Source organism: Crocuta crocuta, unplaced genomic scaffold, assembly GCF_008692635.1.
Source record: "Crocuta crocuta isolate KB4526 unplaced genomic scaffold, BGI_CrCroc_1.0 scaffold72, whole genome shotgun sequence".
NCBI classification, from domain to species: Eukaryota; Metazoa; Chordata; class Mammalia; order Carnivora; family Hyaenidae; genus Crocuta; species Crocuta crocuta.
In genome coordinates this window covers 1,718,088-1,740,391 of record NW_027529427.1, presented here as the reverse complement: position 1 = coordinate 1,740,391, position 22,304 = coordinate 1,718,088, and the positions used below count along the sequence as shown (strand labels likewise).

The following is a 22,304-nucleotide window of genomic DNA, read 5'->3' as shown; positions in this document are numbered from 1 at the left end:
TCCATGCTGAAATGACTTGGAGATTCCCTTCTAGCTTTTTTCCCCATAATCTGTTGGGAATACGTTAATCTGCACCATGAGCTGGCTTCCTTGTATCATTTATCTGCATACAAGGTTAGAATGTTCAAGATTCACTCCTTTAAGAGATTTCTTTCCTGCTAAACCCATGATTGCATTTTAACATAAAAGCCATTAACTGGATTTCTGTGCCTGGATTTAGCTTCTTTGATCAATAATTTAAACTTCCCCTGGCATAAGTAAGTAAATCTGTAATCAAATGAAGACACGAAGAACAAATATAAGAATTTGTTCAATACTTCCTTTTGTGTAGTAATAGATAAAATACACACTACGATTTAAAGATGCATTAATACATTTATTCCTTTCCAGACTCTGAAGAAGTATAAATCACTCTAGTATCAAAACTATTTCTCAAACCTTAGCAAAATATAGCACAGTCACAGCTGTCAGCATCATAGAATGTTTAGGATTCAGTCATTTTGTAGCAAAATTTCTTAGACCTGTTTGTGACTGGTCTGTCTAAACTACGAATCAGAGATAAATTGTTGTGTTATCTTTCTAGTCTTCCCACTCTGTTGAGTTCTTTGGCCCTTTTCAGCCCTGAAGCCCTGTGCTCTATGAAACTAAGAACTCTTAAAAATTTAAACAGATAATGGAATTTGTAGTTTGAACTTGGCAGGCAGGGAGATAGTATTTCCATCATTTTCCCCCTGGGAATCTTCTGGAAGTATCAAGAAATGAAGACACAAAATTACATATTCTATTTCTAGCAAAACAAGAAGAGAACTAAAGACCTATGCCCCTGTCAGTACAAGAGCTTCCAAAAGCTACATAATTATAACAAAAGAGTTAACAACAACAAAAAAAAAGCAGAGAACACAGCTGGCACCAAGATAAAAAAAGTTCTGTAAACAAAGAGGTCCGCCTTACACTGCCAATTTATCACACTGCAGGATTTTTTTTTTAAATTATTGTTTTTTAATTAGTTTTTTAAAAAGTGGATTTCTGTATGAGAAAATAAAATTTTTTTGTTTCTTTTTTAGATACAGGCATATTTTTAACACGTTATGAAATATTAACAATTATTTTAGTAGCCAACCAGATTTGTTGTCTTATATGTATTTTTCTAAATCAAAATTATAGGTTGGAAGAATATAGAACTATAAAGGAAGTGGTAACCAATGATCATCACTATTATTTTATGTCCAGAAATAGAGCTTCAGCTACAGATATATACGTAATATAGTAGTCAAATTCTGATTCTCATTAAAAGTACAAAGAAATATGCATGTGTGTGTGTATACATATACATACTTAATCCATATACTTTACATTGATTACTCAACAGATTTTATTTCATCATGAGGCAAGTGTTGTTTTGGAGATACTGCAAAAAGACACAGCCCTTGTTTATGAGGACTTTATAGCCTCCTGGAAAAGACATAAATGCAAATATACAAATTCAGTAAGATAATTGCCATGGTAGAGATGGTCATAGGATTCTGTAGTAGAACAGAGGAGGAGGCTGACAGAAAGAATAGTAACTGAATGTGTCATTCCACACTGCAGGATTTTTATCATATGCAGTTGCATAGAATGCTAACTAATTCAGAATACATTATCATAAGTGAGGTGCTCTATTAATAAATCCTAAATTTTGGATGTCGTTAAATGGAACGGATGGGCAAAATTTATAATAATCCAGATATTATAGGCTGGAAAGCTAATGTCTTGTTATCTTGGGGAAGATATTTGGACAAACGTCACCTTGAAAAGAAGACCCTGTCCTCGTTGAAGCCAACAAGTCAGAGGACATAATCAGAGAACAAAAAACCAAAATCAGAATGTTGGCATGACATAAAATCCTCCTTGCCACTTTCAGCATTTACAAGAGAGAGATAAACTCAAGGCTAGATGTAGCCAGACAGCAAGAAAAAAAAAAGAAAAGAAAGAAAAATACCAATTTTGTGAGCGAGGCATGCTCTCTCTGCAGCTACTATGCATAATTAATTGAGAGACCTATCATTTGGAACTTGCAAGATTGGGGGGAAAAATCACATGCCCTAATAATCCTGTCCCCCAAACTGAGATGGTGACAAAACCGTAGGCTTAGCAGAAAATAGAATTGACGGGGCGCCTGGGTGGCTCAGTCTGTGAAGCGTCTGACTTGGGCTCACGTCATGATCTAGCGGTCTGTGAGTTCGGGCCCCGCGTCGGGCTCTGTGCTGACAGCTCAGAGCCTGGAGCCTGTTTCAGATTCTGTGCTCCGCCCTGTTCACATTGTCTCTCTCTCTCTCTCTCTCTCAAAAATAAATAAACATTTTTAAAATTTCAAAAAAAAAAACCCACAAGGAAAATAGAATTGATGCTTCACATACATAGACACTGAGCCTATCAGTTTTGCTTTTCCTCCCGGACTCCTAGTTTCAAATGACCTTAGGGGCGTGGCCAATAAATCAAGGGGACTGGGGTTGCTCACAGCAGAGTTCAAAGTTTGTAAGTATATTCCTCGACCGTGGTTTCGCTGCCTTTGAGGACAGCTGACCTCCCTGTGAATAACTCAACCCATAAAGCAACCCAAGGGTCCCTGAACCAATATCAGCAGAAGGTGGATTGTGAAAGGTGTGCGGCCTCCAAACCGCATTTGGCTGTGACGGCGCGGAGAGCTCCCATTAGGAGGAGCTGCCCGGGGAAGAGCACCTGGGCGCAGGAAGGACAATGGACAGGGGACAGCCCCTCAGAGGCAGAAGCTAGCCTATCAGATTCGCTTACCGGCCAACTCCTGGTTGCAGGGAGCAACTGAGTTGCAGCTGAGTTGCAGCTCATTATTCTTGACCAATAGGGTTTGATCGTTAACTGCAGCAAAACAACTCCAGCTACTTCTTGGTGACCACAGAGCCATCCAAACAGCCTCAAAATGCTTACCTATTTGACTTATTTTAATTTTTAAATGTTTACTTATTTTTGAGAAAGAGGGAGGGGAGAGAGAGAGAGAAGGAGACACAGAATCTGAAGCAGGCTCCGGGCTCTGAGCTATCAGCACAGAGCCTGATGTGGGGCTCGAACTCACGAATGGCAAGGTCATGACGGGAGCCAAAGTCAGCGCTTCTCCCACTGAGCCACCTTGACTCATTTTAATGAGAAAGAAGTAAACTTTTCTTCAGCAGCTCTTATTTGGCCCTTTTTTTTTTTTTTTTTTTTGGATGCAGCTAAACTTCATGCTAATATAAAATGCAATAGGAAAATATTTAGAAGAAAATGATCAGGGGTGCCTGGGTGGCTCAGTTGGTTAATGGTCCAGCCCTCGGTTTCGGCTCAGGACATGATCTCACAGCTCATGAGGTCGAGCCCCACATCTGGTTCTGTGCTGGGAGTGTGGAGCATGCTTGGGATTCTCTCTCTCTCCCTTTACCCCTTCCCTGCTCATTCTCTCCCCCCCTCAAAATAAATGCATAAGCTTAAAAAAATAAATAAATAGGGGCGCCTGGGTGGCTCAGTCAGACTTTGGCTCAGGTCATGACCTCATGATTTATGAGTCTGAGCCCTGTGTCAGGCTCTGTGCTGACAGCTCAGAGCCTGGAGCCTGCTCCGGATTCTGTGTCTCCCCCTCTCTCTGCCCCTCTCCTGTTCTCTCTCTCTCTCAAAAATTAATAAACACAAATTTTTTTAAATAATAAACAGAAGAAAATCATCAGACATACAAGTATGCTTACATATGCTCAAACACAGGCAATGCCTTCCCAAAATGTTATAGAGAGAAATACAGTTCATGGTTGTAGCATAATGCATGATGACAATAAATATTATGTATACATAATACAACAACATAAAAATGCATAATATGACTAATGTTAAAGACAAATATATCTCTCATCTCTAAAAAGTAATCCAATCAGAGTTCTTTTGAAAATAAATCCTAATTCTATGATGAATATAAGTGATGCACCTAGAACAAAATGATTCATAAAGGTTGAAAATAAATAAAGCAATAGTTGTGATATTAATATCAGACAAGTTTGATTCTGGACAAAAATCATTTAACCATAGAAAAGGGCAGGGGCACCTGGATGACTCAGTTGGTAAAGCGTCCAACTTCAGCTCAGGTCATCATCTCATGGTTTGTGAGTTTGAGCCCCACATCGAGCTCTGTGCTGACAGCTCGGAGCCTGGAGCCTGCTTCAGATTCTGTGTCTCATTCTCTCCCTGCCCCTCCCCCACTCACGTCCTGTCTCTCAAAAATGAATAAACATTTTTTAAAAATGTTAAAAAAAGAAAAGGGGATACTTTTATGTTACTAAAAAGAACAACTCAAAATAACCACATAACAGTCATAGGAAGATCTATGTCCCAGATTCATAGAGCATCAATTCATCAATTATATGATACAGTCACTGGTATGCTCAGTGAAAAACCTATAACCTCACATATTTATATTAATAACTAGGAAAAATCAACATTAGTTAAGCTCTGAACTCAAGAAGTTAAGGTGTAGGAAATCAGAAAGGAATTAATAGAAAGAAAAGCAAAGTATAATGAATTAGAAAGCAAAATAGTATTAATCTTAAGAAATACAAATGCTAGTTCATTAAAAAAAAGAAAAGCTAAATAAACCAAGCTCATTTTTTCTAATAAAAGAAATTAAAAGCATAAATAAAATCATACAATAATAAGTGATCAGAAGAGAAATGTCCTGGATAGAGAAGTAATTTCAGAAAGATCTTTAAATATTGATACAAATTTATGGTCAAGATACTTTACTAAGTGAATACTAAAGTACAGAACAAGTTACATAATATGCCACCATTTGAACAACAAAATGGGGTGAAACTTATGCATGGATTTGTTTGTAGTTACGTAAAATATCTGTTAAAGAATATATAAATACCCTCCCACTCCCACGTAAATTGTCTCTCAAGAGTAGAATTGGGCAGCTGGGGATAGCATTGGGGAAGAGCTTACACTTCAATTTTGAAATGTAAACAATGTGAATATATATTCCAATCAAGAAATCTTTAAAACAATTTTTTAAATGTTTATTTTGAGAGAGAGAGAGAGAGCATGAGCAGGGGAGGGGCCGAGAGAGAGGGAGACACAGAATCTGAAACAGGCTTTAGGATCTGAACTGTCAGCACAGAGTCCAACGTGGGGCTCGAACTTGAACTCGTGAACTGTGAGATCATGAGCTGACCTGAAGTTGGACGCTTAACCAGCTGCCACCCATAGAAATCTTTTTAAAAAATGAAAAGAATGGTTGAAAGCAGATATGTATACTCAATTTTGTATCTTAAGAAATAGTCTTTTTTCAGTCAGAGGATAATTTCTATGTACCTAGAGGTAGACACAATTTGTAACATCAGGGAATGCACCCAGGGGCACAACTAGAGTTGGATGTTATCTGGAGTAAAGCCGTTGGTTAGTGGACATACAGCACGTATGACTTGATCTCTGTGTGTTTAATGGCTTTGATCTTACATTGCTTTCTCTGAAGTCTTTCTTTTACCATATCCTCAATATGTTACCTTACGGTTGTTAAAAAGTCATCACACAATGTTAGCATTTGAATAGATGTGATTGGCATAAAATACTAGAGATTATCCACAAGACAGGCCAACTCACAGCTCACTCTGGACCTTTTAAAAGAGGTTGCAGTGAAACACACAAAAATATTCAGAAAGAAGAGAATTCTTTCATAGAAAGAGAGAGCCTAAGTTTCAGTCATGTCGGTTTATCCCATTTATTTTTAAGTTCATTTGGTGACATTCCTATGAAAGTCTTGTTGAGGGTTGTATAAATGTGATAAACTATATAGAAAAGTAAAAAATTATAAAAAAAATTTTAGGCCTTCTTCATCTTTCATATTTCTATGGGTTTAAAAATGACTCTATTGTTTTGTTTGTTTCTTAACAAACAAGCAAAGGGAAAAGAATAGACAGAGAGGGAAACCAAGAAACAGACTCTTAACTATAGAGAACAAATTGATGGTTACCAGAGGGGAGGTGGGCAGGGGAATGGGTTAAATGGGTGATGGGTATTAAGGAGGGCACTTGGTGTGATGAGCACCAGGTATTGTATATAAATATTTTTTTTAATGTTTTTATTTATTTTTGAGAGAGAGAGACAGAGACAGAGACTAAACATGAGCAGGGGAGGGGCAGAGAGAGAGGGAGACACAGAATCAGAAGCAGACTCTAGGCTCTGAGCTGTCAGCACGGAACCCTTCACAGGCCTCGAACTTGAACTCAGGAACTGTGAGATCATGACCTAAGTCAAAGTCAAACGCTTAACCGACTGAGCCACCCAGGTGCCCTTGTATGTAAGTACTGAATCACTGATTTGTACATCTGAACTAATATTACACTGTATGTTAACTAAGCAGCATTTAAATAAAAACAAAAGCAAACAAAAAAAGAAACAAAAAGAAAAAGCACTCAAAAGCTAAAGTGGGCAAAAAGTGAACACAAAAGTAAAACAAAACACTTGGGACCAAGGTACGAAATGAATTACAAGTTTCTCTGAAATTCACCCAATGGGATAGTTATTTTCTGGTTGGTTGAGTGAGATCTAGTCAGGGACCCAGGTTTCTCACCAGTTTCAAGGACATTACTAGAAACTGACACTCTTGGAATTCAAGTTCTTAACACTGTTGATAGAAAGTCTTACCTGAGCAGGTAACTGTCGCTGCATCATAGTGGCCACAGCTAAGTCCACCCCACTGCCAATTCTTGCAGTCCCAGAGAGAAGTTTCGTTCCCACTACAGCTGCCTAAAAACAGCCATGTTGTTGGTGCCTTGGTTTTAGAAAAGCTCTGATAGGACGTTTTGAGAGCAGATCCACATCCCAGCTGCCTGCACACCACATCGGCTTCTTTCAGTCCCCAGCTTCGGTCGCACACGTTCCCTACCAGCTTCTGAATCTCCACCTCCACCATCCCCGCACAGCGGCTGCCTCCGCCCACAAGTCTCAGCTCCAGATCTGATCCGTCTACAAAAGAAACACACACTTAGTCCGCAGGGACACGTGGAGGTTCGCTCCCAGAGGATGTACTCTTGTTCTTGCTCCTTCTTAGATACTGAGGCGTTTGGAAATTATGGCTTATCCATCCCCTAGCTTTTTTTTTTTAACAGCCAGTAGAGGCCATGACTTTGGTTCAAAACAGGATTATAGGTTCAAGGTTTAAGAAAACATGCCAGTAGGGGCACCTGGGTGGCTCAGTTGGTTGAGCACCCAACTTTGGCTCAACTCATGATCTCACGGTTTGTGAGTATGAGCCTGGCATCGGACACTCTGATGTCAACATAGAGCCTGCTTTAGATCTTTTGTTCCCTTCTCTGCCCCTCCCCAGCTTGTTCTCTAGATAGATAAACAAACAAACAAAGAACCAAACTTAAAAAAAGAAAACTATTGTCAATGGCAGAAAAATATGAGCAAGTCAGAGATATTTTATTTTATTTTTTAATTTTTTAATAGTTTATTGTCAAGTTGGTTTCCATATACCACCCAGTGCTCATCCCCACAAGTGCCCTCCTCCATGCCCATCCCCCCCCTTCCCCTTTCCCCCACCCCCATCAGCCCTCAGTTTGTTCTCAGCATTCAAGAGTCTCTCATGGTTTGCCTCCCTCCCTCTTCCCCACTATTTTTCCCCTTCTTCTCCCCGTTAAGTTCCTTCTAATCCACCTATACATGCAAACATATGGTATCTGTCCTTCTCTGTCAAGTCAGAGATATTATAAAAAGATAAAACATTTTGGGGCACCTGGGTGGCTTAGTCAGCCAAAGCAGCTGACTTTGGCTCAGGTCATCATCCCATGGCTCATGGATTCAAGCCCTGTGTTGGGCTCTGTACTGATATCTCAGACCCTAAACCTACTTTAGTTTCTGTGTCTCCCTCCCTCCGCCCCTCCCCCACTCAGGCTCTGTCTTTCCTTCAAAAACAAACATTAAAAAAAATTAAAAAAGAAAAAAAAGACATAACATTTTGTGTCTCAGAGCTCCAGGTAGATTTAGAATCTGAAATGTGGTCCCTAAGAAGAGCCTGAATAATTACTGCAGAAAATAGGCAACCTCCAAACTAGCCAAATAAAGAATATGTTTAAGATTCCTCATGACTATATGGGGCACCTGGGTGGCTCAGTCGGTTAAGCGTCCGACTTCGGCTCAGGTCATGATCTCACGTTTCGTGGGTTTAAGTCCTGTGCCGGGCTCTGTGCTGACAGCTAGCTCAGAGCCTAGAGACTGCTTCAGATTCTGTGTCTCCCTCTCTCTCTGACCCAGCCCTGCTCACGCTCTCTCTCTCTCTCTTTCTCTCTCTCAGAAATAAAGAAAAACATAAAAAAAAAGATTCCTCATGACTATAAAAGAAGGAACAAGGAAATTAGTAGACATTTCTATCTCTCACATCTCACACCTAGCCCTACCCCTAGAGAACACAAGTCCTTCCTTCTCTGTTTTTCTTTTAACTTACCAGAACAGGTCACACCAGCATCTTCATTATGATTGCAGTAATGCTTTCCCCACTCGTGGTGCCTGCACTGCCAGAGGGCAGACTCCTGTCCGAGGCAGGAAACACTGTCAAGCCAAATGTGTCCACTTCCTTCACTGGCATTAACTCGACCAATGGCAGTTACGGTCGTTGGGCATCCCAGCTGCTTGCACGCAACCGCGGCATCATTGCTGTCCCAGCCATCATCACACACTGTCCCCCATTCTCCTTGAAACCTCACTTCTAATCTCCCAGAACATTCGGTGACTCCATCCACCAGTCTCAGGCTCAGATCCGCTCCATCTGTAACAGGGACACGGAACAAATCAGTGATAAAGAAACAAGAATGCGGGGGAAATATAAATAGAGACAGAAAAGAGGGGTACAGTGCCACCGGAAATCATTGAACGTGGAGAAGGCATGCCTTGGGCAAGAAGACAGGACTTTTCAGAATGGCCAGTATCAGAAAGACAAGAAGAAACAAGTGTTGGCGAGGACGTGGGGAAACGGAAACCCTCGTGCACTGTTGGTGGGAATGCAAACTGGCTCACGATGGAAAACAGTGGGAAGGTTCCTCAAAAAACGAAAAGAACCACCCTATGATCCAGTAATTGCACTACTAGGTATTCACCTCAAAAATACAAAAACACTAATTCAAAGGGATACATGCACCCCTATGTTTATTGCAGTAATATTTATAATTTCCAAATTAGGGAAGCAGCCCAAGTGTCCATTGATAGATGAATGGGTAAAAAAGGAATGGTATATATATTGGGGCGCATGGGTAGTTCAGTCGGTGAAGCGTCCAACTTCGGCTCAGGTCATGATTTCACAGTTCATGAGTTTGAGCCCTGAATTTGGCTCTGCGCTGACAGCTGGAGCCTGTTTGGGATTTTACGTCCCCCTCTCTCTTTCTGTCCCACCCCTGCGTGTGTTCTCTCTCTGTCTCTCTCTCTCCAAAATAAATAAACATTAAAAAAGGTGTGGTGTATATATACAATGGAATATTACTCAGCCATAAAGAGAATGAGATCCTGCCATTTGTGACAACATGGATGGACCAGGAAGGCATTATACTAAGTGAACGAAGTCAGACAGGGAAAGGCAAATGTCGTATGAATTCATTTATATGTGGGATCCAAAAACCAAGTGAACAAACAGGATCTTAACTATAGGGAACAAGCTGGTGGCTGCCAGAGGTGAGGTGGGTGTGGGGATAAAGGGACTTAAGAGGTACCAACTTCTGGGGCGCCTGGGTGGCTTAGTCGGTTAAGCGTCCGACTTTCGCTTAGGTCATGATCTCGCAGTTCATGGGTTTGGGCCCCGCGTCGGGCTCTGTGCTGACTGCCAGCTCAGAGCCTGGAGCCTGTTTCAGTCTGTGACTCCCTCTCTCTCTGACCCTCCCCTGCTCACACTGTCTCTCTCTCTCTCTCCTAGAAATAAATAAAACATTAAAAAAAAAAAAAGAGGTACCAACTTCTAGTTATAAAATAAACAAGTCAGAGAGGTGAAAAGTACAGCACAGGGAATATAGTCAATAACACTGTAATAACTCTGTGTAGTGACATAGGGTAACTACACTTATTGTGTCAGCAGTGAGTGATTTATAGACTTTCCGAACCAATCAGTATATAGTATACCTGAAACTAACATAACATTTATGTCACTGATGCTTCAATATTAATTAAAAAAAAAAAAAAAGACAGACCTTTCTAGTACAGAGAGTATATATTGAAGAAAGAGTTCCTAACAGGAGGTCCAGGGGCTAAATTTTATCTAGAGATTTGTTTGTTTGACCATCACAGAGTTTTATTGGAATTGTTTGTTAAATATACATTTGCATGTGTTTAGGTGGTACCCACCGCCCCGGTATGCCTCAGCACTCACCCTGACTTTTGTCTCTGACTGTAGTACTTACCTATATTATCCGGTTTGTGTCATATGCCTGGTTCCTTTGGGAACAGTTCCTTAGTCCAAAAGCGAGCAAAGAGAAAAAGGACCTCATCATGACCTGACCAATTGTCCTCCAAGAACAGAACATGATTCTGAACAGTACCTTACAATAAACACATTGCCCTTTTCCTCTGGTGGTTTTAGCGTTTGTGGCCACAATGCTGTTTCTTGTGAATCCTCAGCATTGAGAAGAAATGTGCTGGCCTGGGGTCTAGAAGGATTTTGGTGGGTAAATGGTAATGGAAGGTACCCACTGTGCTTTTTTTCTCTCCCAAATCCCTTTCTCTTCCTTCAGCTAACAAAATCCATCTTCTCTGTAAGAGTCCCATTTTTTGTGGTTTAAACAATAGATTGTCTTGTTTTTCAACAATAACAAAAAAGCCAATTTAAGAAAGAAAAAGCCATGGGAATGCAAACTGGTGCCACTCTGTAAACAGCGTGGAGGTTCCTCAAAAATATAACTATCCTACAACCCAGCAATTGCACTACTAGGTATTTATCCAAAGGATATAGGTATACTGTTTCGAAGGGTCACATGCACCCCAATGTTTATAGCAGCACTATTGACAATAGCCAAAGTATGGATAGAGCCCAAAAGTCCATCGATGGGTGGATGGATAAAGAAGATATGGTATATATATACAATGGAGTACTACTCAGCAATCAAAAAGAATGAAATCTTGCCATTTGCAACTACATGGGTGGAACTAGAGGGTATTAGGCTAAATGATATTAGTCAGTCGGAGAAGGACAAATATCATATGACTTTACTCATATGAGGACTTTAAGATATAAAACAGATGAACATAAGGGAAGGGAAGCAAAAATAATATAAAAGCAGGAAAGGAGACAAAACATAAGAGACTTAAATATGGAGAACAAATGGAGGGTTTCTGGAGGGATTGTGGGCGGGGGGATGGGCTAAAGGGGTAAGGGGCATTAAGGAATCTACTCCTGAAATCATTGTTGCACCATATGCTAACTAACTTGGATGTATATTTAAAAATAAACAAATTATTAATTAAAAAAATTAAATTAGGGGTACCTGGGTGGCTCAGTTGGTTAAGCATCTGACTTCAGCTCAGGTCATGATCTCACGATTTGTGGGTTCAAACCCCACACTGGGCTCTGTGCTGACAGCTCAGAGCCTGGAGCCTGCTTCAGATTCTGTGTCTCCTTCTCTCTCTGACCCTCCCCTGCTCACATTGTCTGTCTGTCTTTCTCTCTCTCTCTCTCAGAAATAAATAAAACATTAAAAAAATTTTTTTAAATAAAAAAATAAAAAAATTAAATTAAATTTTAAAAAAAGGAAAGAAAAAGCCAAACCCCCCACAGCATTGGTTCAATGTTGGAATCCAGCCATGAGTGAAGCCAACTATACTGTGTGGATTCCTCAGTTTCCTGAGTCAGTATTCTCCTTCCTTAAAGTTAGTTTGAATTGAGTTTCCTCATTTGAAAAAAAGGGGGGCAGGGGTGGGTGGTGGTATCTGGTGAATACAAGGACATCTTCACTCTATTATATTTTCTAAATGTTCACTGGGGTCCAAGACCTACTAGGTCCACTTCCAGAGAAGAACTCGAGTGACAAAAGGAGAGTGTCATCCCTGTAGACACAAAGCCACTGTCCCTGTGTCCTGAGTAAGCATGGGACATGAAAGTCTCCAGAGAGACACAGAGCCTGTTCGTACCACAGCACTAGCATCAAGGAGGTCTTAATAGAAAACCAAATTATTTTTTTATCATTTGATTCTGTCTACTTGAACTAATATTTTGGGAAAGGGTGGGGGCTAACTCTGTCGCAGGTAGAGGATGATACGTGGTGTGATTTGCTTTCAAAATTCATCCCCCACACACAATTTGCTAGTTAAAGCTGTTTCCTCCTTAATTCTTTTCCTTCTTTTTTTTTTTCTTTTTTTCTTTTTCTTTTTTTTCTTTTTGGTGAGGGGGGTGGGGAAGAGGGAGGATGATTGGATTATTCCCTAAACACCTCCTTCTATCTTCATGGCTTGGACCTCGACTTCACTGTTCATCCTTCCCCCCTCATGTCGGGACCCGCATTTCAGCTGTGGTCAAAATGCCACAGGTATCAGATCAGGAACCAGAAATTAGGTAATAATGTGATCAAGGAAGCGGGCTTCAGTATGGTTTTAGGAGTTCAAGCTTTTGAGACTCTCACCCCCTTTCTTTGGTCCTCTCGTGAAGAACAGAACAAACCCAGATCAGTCCTTACCTAAGCAAATCACTCCAACATCCTCAGCGTGATCACAGTTATGCTTTCCCCATCCTTCGTGCTTGCAATTCCAGAGAGCTGACTCATTTCCACTGCATTCGAGATCATCAAACCAGATTGGTCCAGAACCTTCTCCAAAATTAGCTGAACCAGAGAAACTGACAGCACTTCCACATTCAAGTTGTTTACAAACCACAGAAGCATGATCTATGTTGAAGTTATCATCACACACTGTTCCCCACTGTCCTTGGAACTTGACCTCTATTCTTCCAGAACAGTTGTTCCCTCCATTCATCAGCCTCATCTCCAAATTGGATCCATCTGGAGCAGAGAAAAGATTCAGAGTTCAGAAGTGATGTTAGGAAATGAGCTTCCTCTGGACACTGGAGATTTGATGCTGTCCTTAAATATGGTGCCTCATTTTGGATGTTACCCATCCTTACATAGTGGGGAATTTTAATCTTTTAAAAACTAATGCACAACTAGGATTTTCATCTATACTTACTTAGCAAAGATGATGTTTTACCAGATTAAAATTTGCTTTCTGTTTTGTTTTGGTTCCTTCCGTAATTATTAAGACAGAACAAACACTGTTTTATGTAGAAATAGATAATTTTGACTCAAAGCACCTGTTTAAAAAACTAGAAAAAAATAAAATGGGTCCATACAACAAAGTAGAAAAAAATGGCAAACTGGTCATTTGTCGAACGTTCAAAACCTTTATTTTAATCTTGCTGTATCGCAAACAGTTTAGAGCATGAAGAATTGTCTGAAGTCAAATTAAATTAGAAACAAGGAAAAAGCGAAAAATAAAAATGCATGAGCATGCACAACAGTTCGCAAAAGCAGCCTGTGGTATACCAAATTAATAAACATTGAGGAAAAATAAATCAAAATAATTCATTTCCTACCAATATCCTGTTTGAATCAAAGCCTTTTTAACCCCCTTTCCCCAATTCATCTGGTACCGTTTTTAGCAAAGAATAACTTTCTCATAAAGAAAATTCTGTCTATACACTCTTCCCTAGATTTTTCTATGAGAACAAAAATACCCAAGAAAAGGAGATTTGGGATGAAAATTGAGGACATCCAAAAAACAAAATCTGTGCTTCAACAAAATGTTTAGAAGCACTTTTTTTTTTGAGAAAGTAACCCACTTTTAAAAGCCCTAAATACTAGGCAAAGACCTCTACTGAACAGGATTTTTTAAAATCCTGGACAATTTATGTTAAGAAAAATAATAATTCACAATTAAAATAGGCATGCGGTGTCCCAAGCGTATCACATTTAGTCTTCTTTAATCATCACAACATTAGGCATTACATATTACTTCTACTGTCCTAGTTCACAGATTCTCAATGTGCCTAATTGTCAAGAAACAAGAAACAAGACAAAACAGAAAGCAAATTTTAGCCTGTAAAACATCATCCTTGGCAAGTAGGTGTAGATGAAAATCCTTGTCGTTAGTTGGTCTTTAAAAGATTAAAATTCCCCACGATGTAAAGATTATAATTGCCCATTAGCCCTACTTCTCGAATTCTCAATTTGCCTAATTGTCACGGGATCATACACCCAGAAAGTAGTAGAGCCAGGATGAAAAAAGAAAAAGCAGTCTAACACCAGCGTTTTACTCTCTTGACTGTTATACGCTAGAGGGTCTAAGGACTGAGCATTAGTCAGGGTAGGGAAACCTCAGAAATGCAAGTTCTGAACACTCGTGAAAGTAGGGAGCCGTTGAGTGGCTAGGCATGCACCAGTTGGAGCTTTAGCTGTATAAACTTCCAAAAGCAAATTTGATTAATTCTATCCTTAAGTATAAAAAACAGAAAACAAGAGTTAAAAGTGCGACACTGATGTCTGAGCTTAAACACTCAGCTCTGTAGACTGCAATATAGTGAGAGCCTGGCAAGATTTATTATGATTTTTAGAAATCTTCTTTGCTGTAGATGCTTGATGTAGATGTTACTATTGTTATTCCCCATCTTTCCCCTATGATGATTAATGATAAAAGACAAAAAGAAGACGGAGGAGGAGGCGGAGGAGAGGGAGGGAGGGAAGGAGGGAAGAAGGAAGCAAAGAAGTAAGGAAGGAAGGAAACAAAAGAAAACTGAGTTGTCAAGTAATGAGAAGCAGTGAGCTATGAGGAAACTAAAGTTAAGCACTTATTACATACCTACCAGTGTACCAGTAGCTCTACACGTATTAAAGCACTGAGTTCTCAGAAATGGAAGCTTAGAAAGATTTAACAAAATAACATTAAGAAGAGGCTGATTTGGAATTCAGTCCCTCATTTTTCTAGATTCTAGCCCGTGTTGCTCACATTACCCCACAGTGCCTGTGTAGAGAGGAGTCCTTTTTAAAACCAGCCCCATGTAAGAGATGGTCTCTAAGAAAAAGGTTAGGAGGTGAGAGGGTTGCAGAAAAGCCAGTGAAGTCAGCAAGGAGAAACGGGAAGCCCGGGAACCTGACCTGGGTCATAAATATGACCTTGGGATCTGTCAGCAGAAAGGTCTGACACATAACTTTCTGAGTTATTTTATGGTCACCTGAGATAAAAATTTATGACATGTTTTATAAGTGAAAACCACCATGTAAATGAAACGAACAGCACTGTACACGGGAAAAAGCAATAATAGTCTGCAAAACATCCTTCCTCCAATAAAGGATTAGTGCTAGGAATATTTATTTCTTGGTTCAACGAGTTGATTAGCAGTTAATGGACAAAAAGGTCGATCCACAAAAGCAGTGTGTCACTGAGAAAGAAGACAAGGAATGAACTTAGATATCATGGTGTTTTTATGTAAGGAGTAGAAACTCATAGTAGATTTATGGACCATAAAATTACAACTGGTCACTTCCTCCTTGATGGCAGTGTTTAGAATCTTTTGATCGTTTCTTTTAGGGGGTTTGTCATGCATTTTCTGATCTATTAACAATGGATTGGGTGGTTTTATACATGGACTAGATGATTTACAGCAAACTGGCTCCTTTTCATTTTCAATCCATCTACATATTTGTTTTTCCCACAAAGCATTTCATGTCAAGGTTTTGAGGTTTTTTTTAATGCTTATTTATTTATTTTGAGAGGGAGAGAGCATGTGTGTGTGCAAGCTGAGGAGAGGCAGAGAGAGAGAGAGAAAGAGAGAGAGAGAGCAAGAAGATCTTGGGATCTTGCCTGTCAGCACAGAGCCCGAGACAGGGCTCGAACTCATGAATAGCGAGATCATGACCTGAGCCAAAACCCAGTCAGTCACTTAACCGACTGAGCCACCCAGGCGCCCAAGGCTTTGACTTTTGCAAGTCTTACCTGAGCAGGTCACACCGGCATCCTGCTGATGAGTGCAGTTATGCTTCCCCCAGCCTTCATGTTTGCAGTCCCAGAGAGCAGATTCATTCCCTCGACAAGAAACATGATCCATCCAAATTTGTCCAGAGCCTGGCCTGGCATTAGCCCATCCAGCGGCTTTGACAGCAGTGGGACAACCCAGCTGCCTACAAATCACGGAGACCTCGTCCATGCCCCAGTCATTATTACACACAGTTCCCCACTCCTCATGGACTTTCACCTCCACTCTCCCCGTGCACCCGTCTTCACCGTCCACCAGCCTCAGCTCCTTCTCCGCGGCTCCTGCAACAACAGGTAAAGGCAGCAGTTGGTCGAGATCCAAAGAGCAACTTGAGAATTATGGGTCTTTTGATTACTTATTTATTTTTCAAAGCGAAATTGGAGAAGCATGCCTGAACTCATCCATGGTACGACAGGAGGGTGCCCTTTGGGAATACGGATAACGGCATCACGGGTTTGGGATGAAGTCATGACTTAAAACCAGTAATGCTAAGTAACACAATTCTGATATTCTTTATAACGTCAACTGGCATGATCTCCATGGAGAGTTAAATAGCATAGTCATAAGGAATTTAACACCCATTGTGTATATATATGTAAAACACCATGAATTTTTAAAATACTAGTTGAAATCTGCTCAAAACTTTTCTACTTAAACGGAAATTGAGACGGAGATATTTTCCTATTATCTCTTTCCATAAAATAATTCCTTCTACCCCACAACTCCCCCCCAGTGTCTCAGCTACCTTTCTATGATTACTTTATCAGGAATCTGTGCTCTCACGCCTACATATCTGGCCTCCCTCAATACATTTTTAGGTAAATTTTGGCATTTGAATTTATTAAAGTGTTCCCCAAATTCCGTTTCATCCCAATAATTCTGAGGTTTTTCCTCAGAAAAAAACCCCTATTCTCTATTTTTTAGGTAGACATTATTTCAAATCTTTAAACAAAATGCACTTTCCCCCCCAAGCTGTAAGAGTTTATTTTATTCTGGGGGAGCCTGTGCCAATATTTTGTTCCTTTTTTTGATGTCACATGGTTCAGATCTTACTTTGTACTTTTAATATCTGACCCTTTGAAATCACGAAGTGTGTTTTTAGACCCCGTTCAGCCCTCAGGAGAATTGTTTGCTTTTAAATAATTTTTGTCAGAGTCGGCTAAGACTGTGAGTAAATTTGACAAAGCACTCACCAAGAGAATTGGTGACCAAGCAGGAACTGAGAACTGAGACCACAGCCACAGTGGAGGGACTCAGGAGGACAAACCATCTTCTAAAGTCTGTGAAAAAAAAACAAAAAACAAAAAACAGACAACAGTATTGTCTTCCCAACAAAGAGACTTTGAAGAATTTTGAGATTAACGAGGAAAGTCCATCCAAGACAAAGAATCTTTCCCTTTTATAAAAAAATTTTTTAATAGTTTATTTTTATTTTTGAGACAGAGAGAGACAGAACATGAGCAGGGGAGGGTCAGAGAGAGAGGGAAACACAGAATCTGAAGCTGGCTCCAGGCTCTGAGCTAGCCGTCAGCACAGAGCCCGATGCGGGGCTCAAACCCACGAACCGTGAGATCATGACCTGAGCTGAAGCCGGACACTCAACCGACTGAGCCACCCAGGAGCCCCAAGAACCTTTCCTTCTAAATGGCAAGGTGGACTGAACATATTCATACCCAGGATCATATAGTCTCAGTGAAATAGCTTTGAAAATGTTCACGTGTATAGGCAACCCAGGGGTGAGGAATTAGAAGCAAGTTGGGGATGGAGAAGAATTTCAAAAGCAGACCTGAAAACGTGGAAAATCAAAAAAGCAACCATGAAATTTAGCAGGGAGCAGTTCCCTCCACAGGCACAGAACAATATTCAACTACAGATGTCCCCATCTCCAAGCCCACCTGATCCAGATGGTTGGAAAGCAAGTTCCATGAGGGAATGGATTATACCTATCAAGTTCAGCACTGTTTCACCAGTACGTGGCACACTGCCTGCTAAGGAGTAGCTGAACACTGATGGAATAAAATGACAATGTTTCTTTTCAAGAAACCAAAATATTGGAAAGAGCATAAAACTCTGAAGCTTTTTATTACTCTCACTTCTTATTCTTACTCTAACCCAACACTTGCGTAGAAGTCCGAATGCATTGGTGACCACACAGGAGCATCTACTTTGGGATAAGTCACCGAACAGTACGCTTATGACTCATGCTTTCATGTGGCGGGCTATCCTTCAATAAAAAAAGCTCTGAAAAACCATTAAAAATGCTAAATGAGCTTAACACATCCATATACATCAAGAGGTAGATTTCAACACTCAGGGATGTTATTGTAAAGTTTCTCGAGGTGATCAACTTTCCATATATATTCATCTCAGCGCGTTCTATCTTTTCTAACGATTGTTTCCAGACTCAATACAGTTCAGTTCATTTCAGCTTCTTTCTGAATCTCCCCTCCATGGTTTGACAAAACTGATGCCAAATCTAATCTTTAGCTCCCATCTTTAGTTTGGAATCTGTTGCAGACACAAGTTATTGCCGTAGAAGCTTAATGCCCCTTTCCCATACCTGACTGATGCCAACCACTAGTAAGTAAGATCTGTTGACTGCCAGAATAATTTTATGCTACATTAAAGGCAAAGGTGAAATAAGTAAGAAATGTTTACCAGTAGATCTGGGGTTTCCATGTAGCACCATTCTGAGTTTGTCCAGTCCAAAGTTTGAATGATTTCTAAATCCTGTTGTATTATTCCCTAGAAGTATTCTGTTAAAGAAGAGGACCATGAAGAATTCTAAAACATTATCTCACTTCTGCACACACACACACACAAATCCAGAAAGGCTGCATAGTGGGAGGTGGAGTCAACGAAAAAAGGGAAGTCATTCAAAAACTGAGGTTCCCTTTCATACTCATGTCTTCTGCAGCATGGGGCATGAAACAACCAAAGGAAGTTGAGAAACATTTACTACAGATTTACAAAAGTTAAGGGGAAATATTAAGTCGTGCACTGTTGTTACTGAAATGAATATTTAGATTTCTGTACTTTGTTTTGGACAAATACGTTAGAAACAAAAAGGACAGGGGCGCCTGGGTGGCTCAGTTGGTTAAGCATCTGACTTCGGCTCAGGTCATGAACTCATGGTTGTGGTTTGTGAGTTGGACCCCCACATTGGGCTCTGTGCTGACAGCTCAGACCCTGCAACCTGCTTCGCATTCTGTGTCTCCCTCTTTCTCTGCCTCTTCCCTACTCGTGCTCTGTCTCTCTGTCTCAAAAATAACCTAAAAAAAAAAAGAAACCAAAAGGACAATCACGTAGTTAAGTTGTACCAAAAACTAAAAGGAAACAAGCAAAGCATAATTAAATAATGTTTTGTCATTAAAAACACTTTTAATACTATTACTGTAATCAAATGCGCTGAATGAATAATTTTGTGTAGATTGTCTATAGATAGCACTTGTATTTCCTTTCTAATGGAATGAAGAGCAGCAATAAAATTAGCCATGACCATTACAGATCCTAAAAATGGTGAAATAAAAATTTACAAGACATGATTTTAGCTCTGAATAACTCAAGTTCAAGGGACAGAAACACATACATTAACGATAATATGCATAGATTCAAAGCACAGGGTGAAAAATTGAGGGGGAAAAATGATCATTCCAAGTGGGATACAGGAATAAACAGTCAGAAAGCTCTTTTCTGTGAGAAGATGCTTAAGTTGTGCCCAAAAATATGACAACTTTGCCCAAAAGAAAAAAGATAAAAGGATTTAAAACATCAGAAACAACACATATGAAACAATACAGGCACATGAAAACATGGAAATTTGATGGCTCATGATGCATAAATCTTCTCAGGTATTATTGGGGGGGGGCAGGACAGGTGAGTTAAAGAAGCATCCCCAGTCTTCCAAAGAGAGACTCACTACAATCCAGTCATCAAGGGCACATGGGCTTCTTTCCATTTGGTGGACATACCTAAGTTCTTGCCCACATTGTTCCTTTTGTGTATATTGTTTCTTGCCATTATCTTTCACTGGGCTACCTCTTACTCATCTATCACTTATCTCTCAGTTAGACACTGCTTCACTAGGAAAAAGAACTTTAACCTTGAATTCCTCCAGAAAATGTACACTCATGGTAACTGGTACTTTGAAGATTATAACTCATACTTTTTATAATTATTTATTGTTCATCTTACTTACTACTCTTACTAAACCAAGGATAGGAACTGTGTCTTCTTTTTCAACAAGAAATCCGTCAGTCTTTGCCAAATGGTAGGCCTTTGATAATAGCTATGTTTTGGTATTATGTGTTATGGTTATGGTAATAAGCGTGGTTTGACATCATTGACAATGTTGCTGTGGTTGCAGAGGTAAACAAAGGTTACATGAGGGAAGACATTGTGTGCCAGGCTGAAGAATTTGAACTTTATATGATAAAGGTCTAGTCCATGGCATGGAAACCCTCTCAAGGCAGTAAACTAGTGCAATCATGGGATTTACCTTGTTAGTTTCTCATTTCTTGTGGATCACGGTCCTTTGTTGCCTGCTATTCAGTGTCTTAAAAATTGTCGTTTCATATATTTGGTCTGTTTTTCACTTGTTTCAGGTGGGAGAATAAATGCACTTCTTTTTTCTTCATCTTTAATGGAAACAAAAATTTTTTGCTCACTAAAATGTTTAGCTTTTTAATTTTCCACTAGTCTATTCATTTTATTCCTCTACTATTTTTTTTTTTAGTTAGACCCTTCTTATACTGTTAGTAGATTTAAAATTTTGGGGTGCCTGCATGGCTCAGTCAGTTAAGCGTCTGACTCTTAATTTTTTGGCTCAGGTCATGATCTCATAGTTTGTGAGTTCAAGCCTTACATCGGGCTTTGTGCTGGCAGAGCAGATCTTGCTTGGGATTCTCTTTCTTCCTTTCTCTGCCCCTCCCCCATTCATGCTGTCTCTGTCTCTCTGAAAATAAATAAATACACTTAACAAAACATTTTTTTAAATTAAAAATGACATTCTATTTTCACTGCATTTACTCTTGTTCTCATTTCTATTACCACCCTTGCCTCCAGTCACCCTTAATATTGCTACAAGATAAAATAAAAACCAAAGCATCTTTCGGATACTCCAATTTTGAAAAACATTTACTGTCATTATTTGTCTATCATATAAACTGTATTTTGAAGATTGTAACTCATACTTTTTATAATTATTTGTTGCTCATCTTACTTGCTAGTCTTTTTTTTTTTAATAGTTTATTGTCAAATTAGTTTCCACATAACACTCAGTGCTCATCCCCACAAGTGTCCTCCTACATGCCCATCCCCCCTCCCCCCACATCCATCAGTCCTCAGTTTTTGTCAGCATTCAAGAGTCTCTCATGGTTTGCTTCTCTCCCTTTCCCCCACCATTTCTGCCCTTCTTCTCCCCCTTGTTCCTCCGTCAAGTTCCTCCTAATCCTCCTATACGTGCAAACATATATACCAAGGAATGTGTCTTCTTTTTTAAAAAGTTGAATATATGACTCCTCTACCTGTTATTTCTTGTCACTTTCATTTTTTGCCCTTTTCTCTCCCCAGCCTGCGCCCTTTTCTCTCCTCAGCCCTTGTCATGGGCCAGCACTCCAGTATATTTGTTGCAGATCTTCAAATATGGATATGTGCAGACTTGTAAAATGAATTTCGCCTGTTTATGTTTTTAAGTTACATAAATGACATGTTATAATTAAAAGGTAAGAAAAGATAATAATAACAATAATAACACACAGGGTAAGTAGACAAATGGAAGAATATGATTATAAAATTTAGGTACTATGTATAAAGTGGCAGAATAGCTTTTGAAGGTAGACCATGATGAGCTTAATTGTATACTATAAACCTAAATCACCTACTATAATAACAAAACAAAGAGTTATTACTAATAAGCCAATAAAATAAAGTGGATTCATAAAAGATAGTTAATACTAGAGAAGTTATAAAGAGAGAAAAAAGAAAAAATAGATTGGACAAATAGGAAACAAAGAGCAAGATAATAATTTTGGACTCAACTATATCTATAATCCCATTAAATGTAAATGGTCTAAGTACACCCAAATAAAAGGCAGAAGTTAGCAGCCTGGTTTAAATAGCAAAATTCAATTATATGATGCCTAACTCATATAAAGGAAAAAGATAGGTTAAAAGTAAAAAGATGGGAAAAGACTCCATGCTAACATCACTGAAAGAGAAAGGCAGAGTGGCTATATTAAAATCCATAAACATGGATTTTGGAGCAAAAAATATT

At 39.5% G+C, this 22,304-nt stretch overlaps 1 protein-coding gene across 2 annotated transcripts in view; it reads right to left on the bottom strand.

The window, feature by feature from the left end:
- Positions 1-18,841, bottom strand: part of CD163 (CD163 molecule) — a 33,606-nt gene extending 14,765 nt beyond the window's left edge. For both annotated transcript variants that reach the window (XM_077759061.1, XM_077759062.1), the window contains exons 1-6: positions 18,689-18,841; positions 17,224-17,310; positions 15,991-16,311; positions 12,684-13,004; positions 8,483-8,803; positions 6,682-7,002 (exon numbers count right to left, since the gene is read on the bottom strand). In XM_077759061.1, the coding sequence (XP_077615187.1) occupies positions 6,682-7,002; positions 8,483-8,803; positions 12,684-13,004; positions 15,991-16,311; positions 17,224-17,310; positions 18,689-18,806 (1,489 nt within the window). In that variant the 5' untranslated portion in view covers positions 18,807-18,841. The remainder of the gene's footprint in view (positions 1-6,681; positions 7,003-8,482; positions 8,804-12,683; positions 13,005-15,990; positions 16,312-17,223; positions 17,311-18,688) is intronic.
- Positions 18,842-22,304: the final 3,463 nt, after the last annotated feature.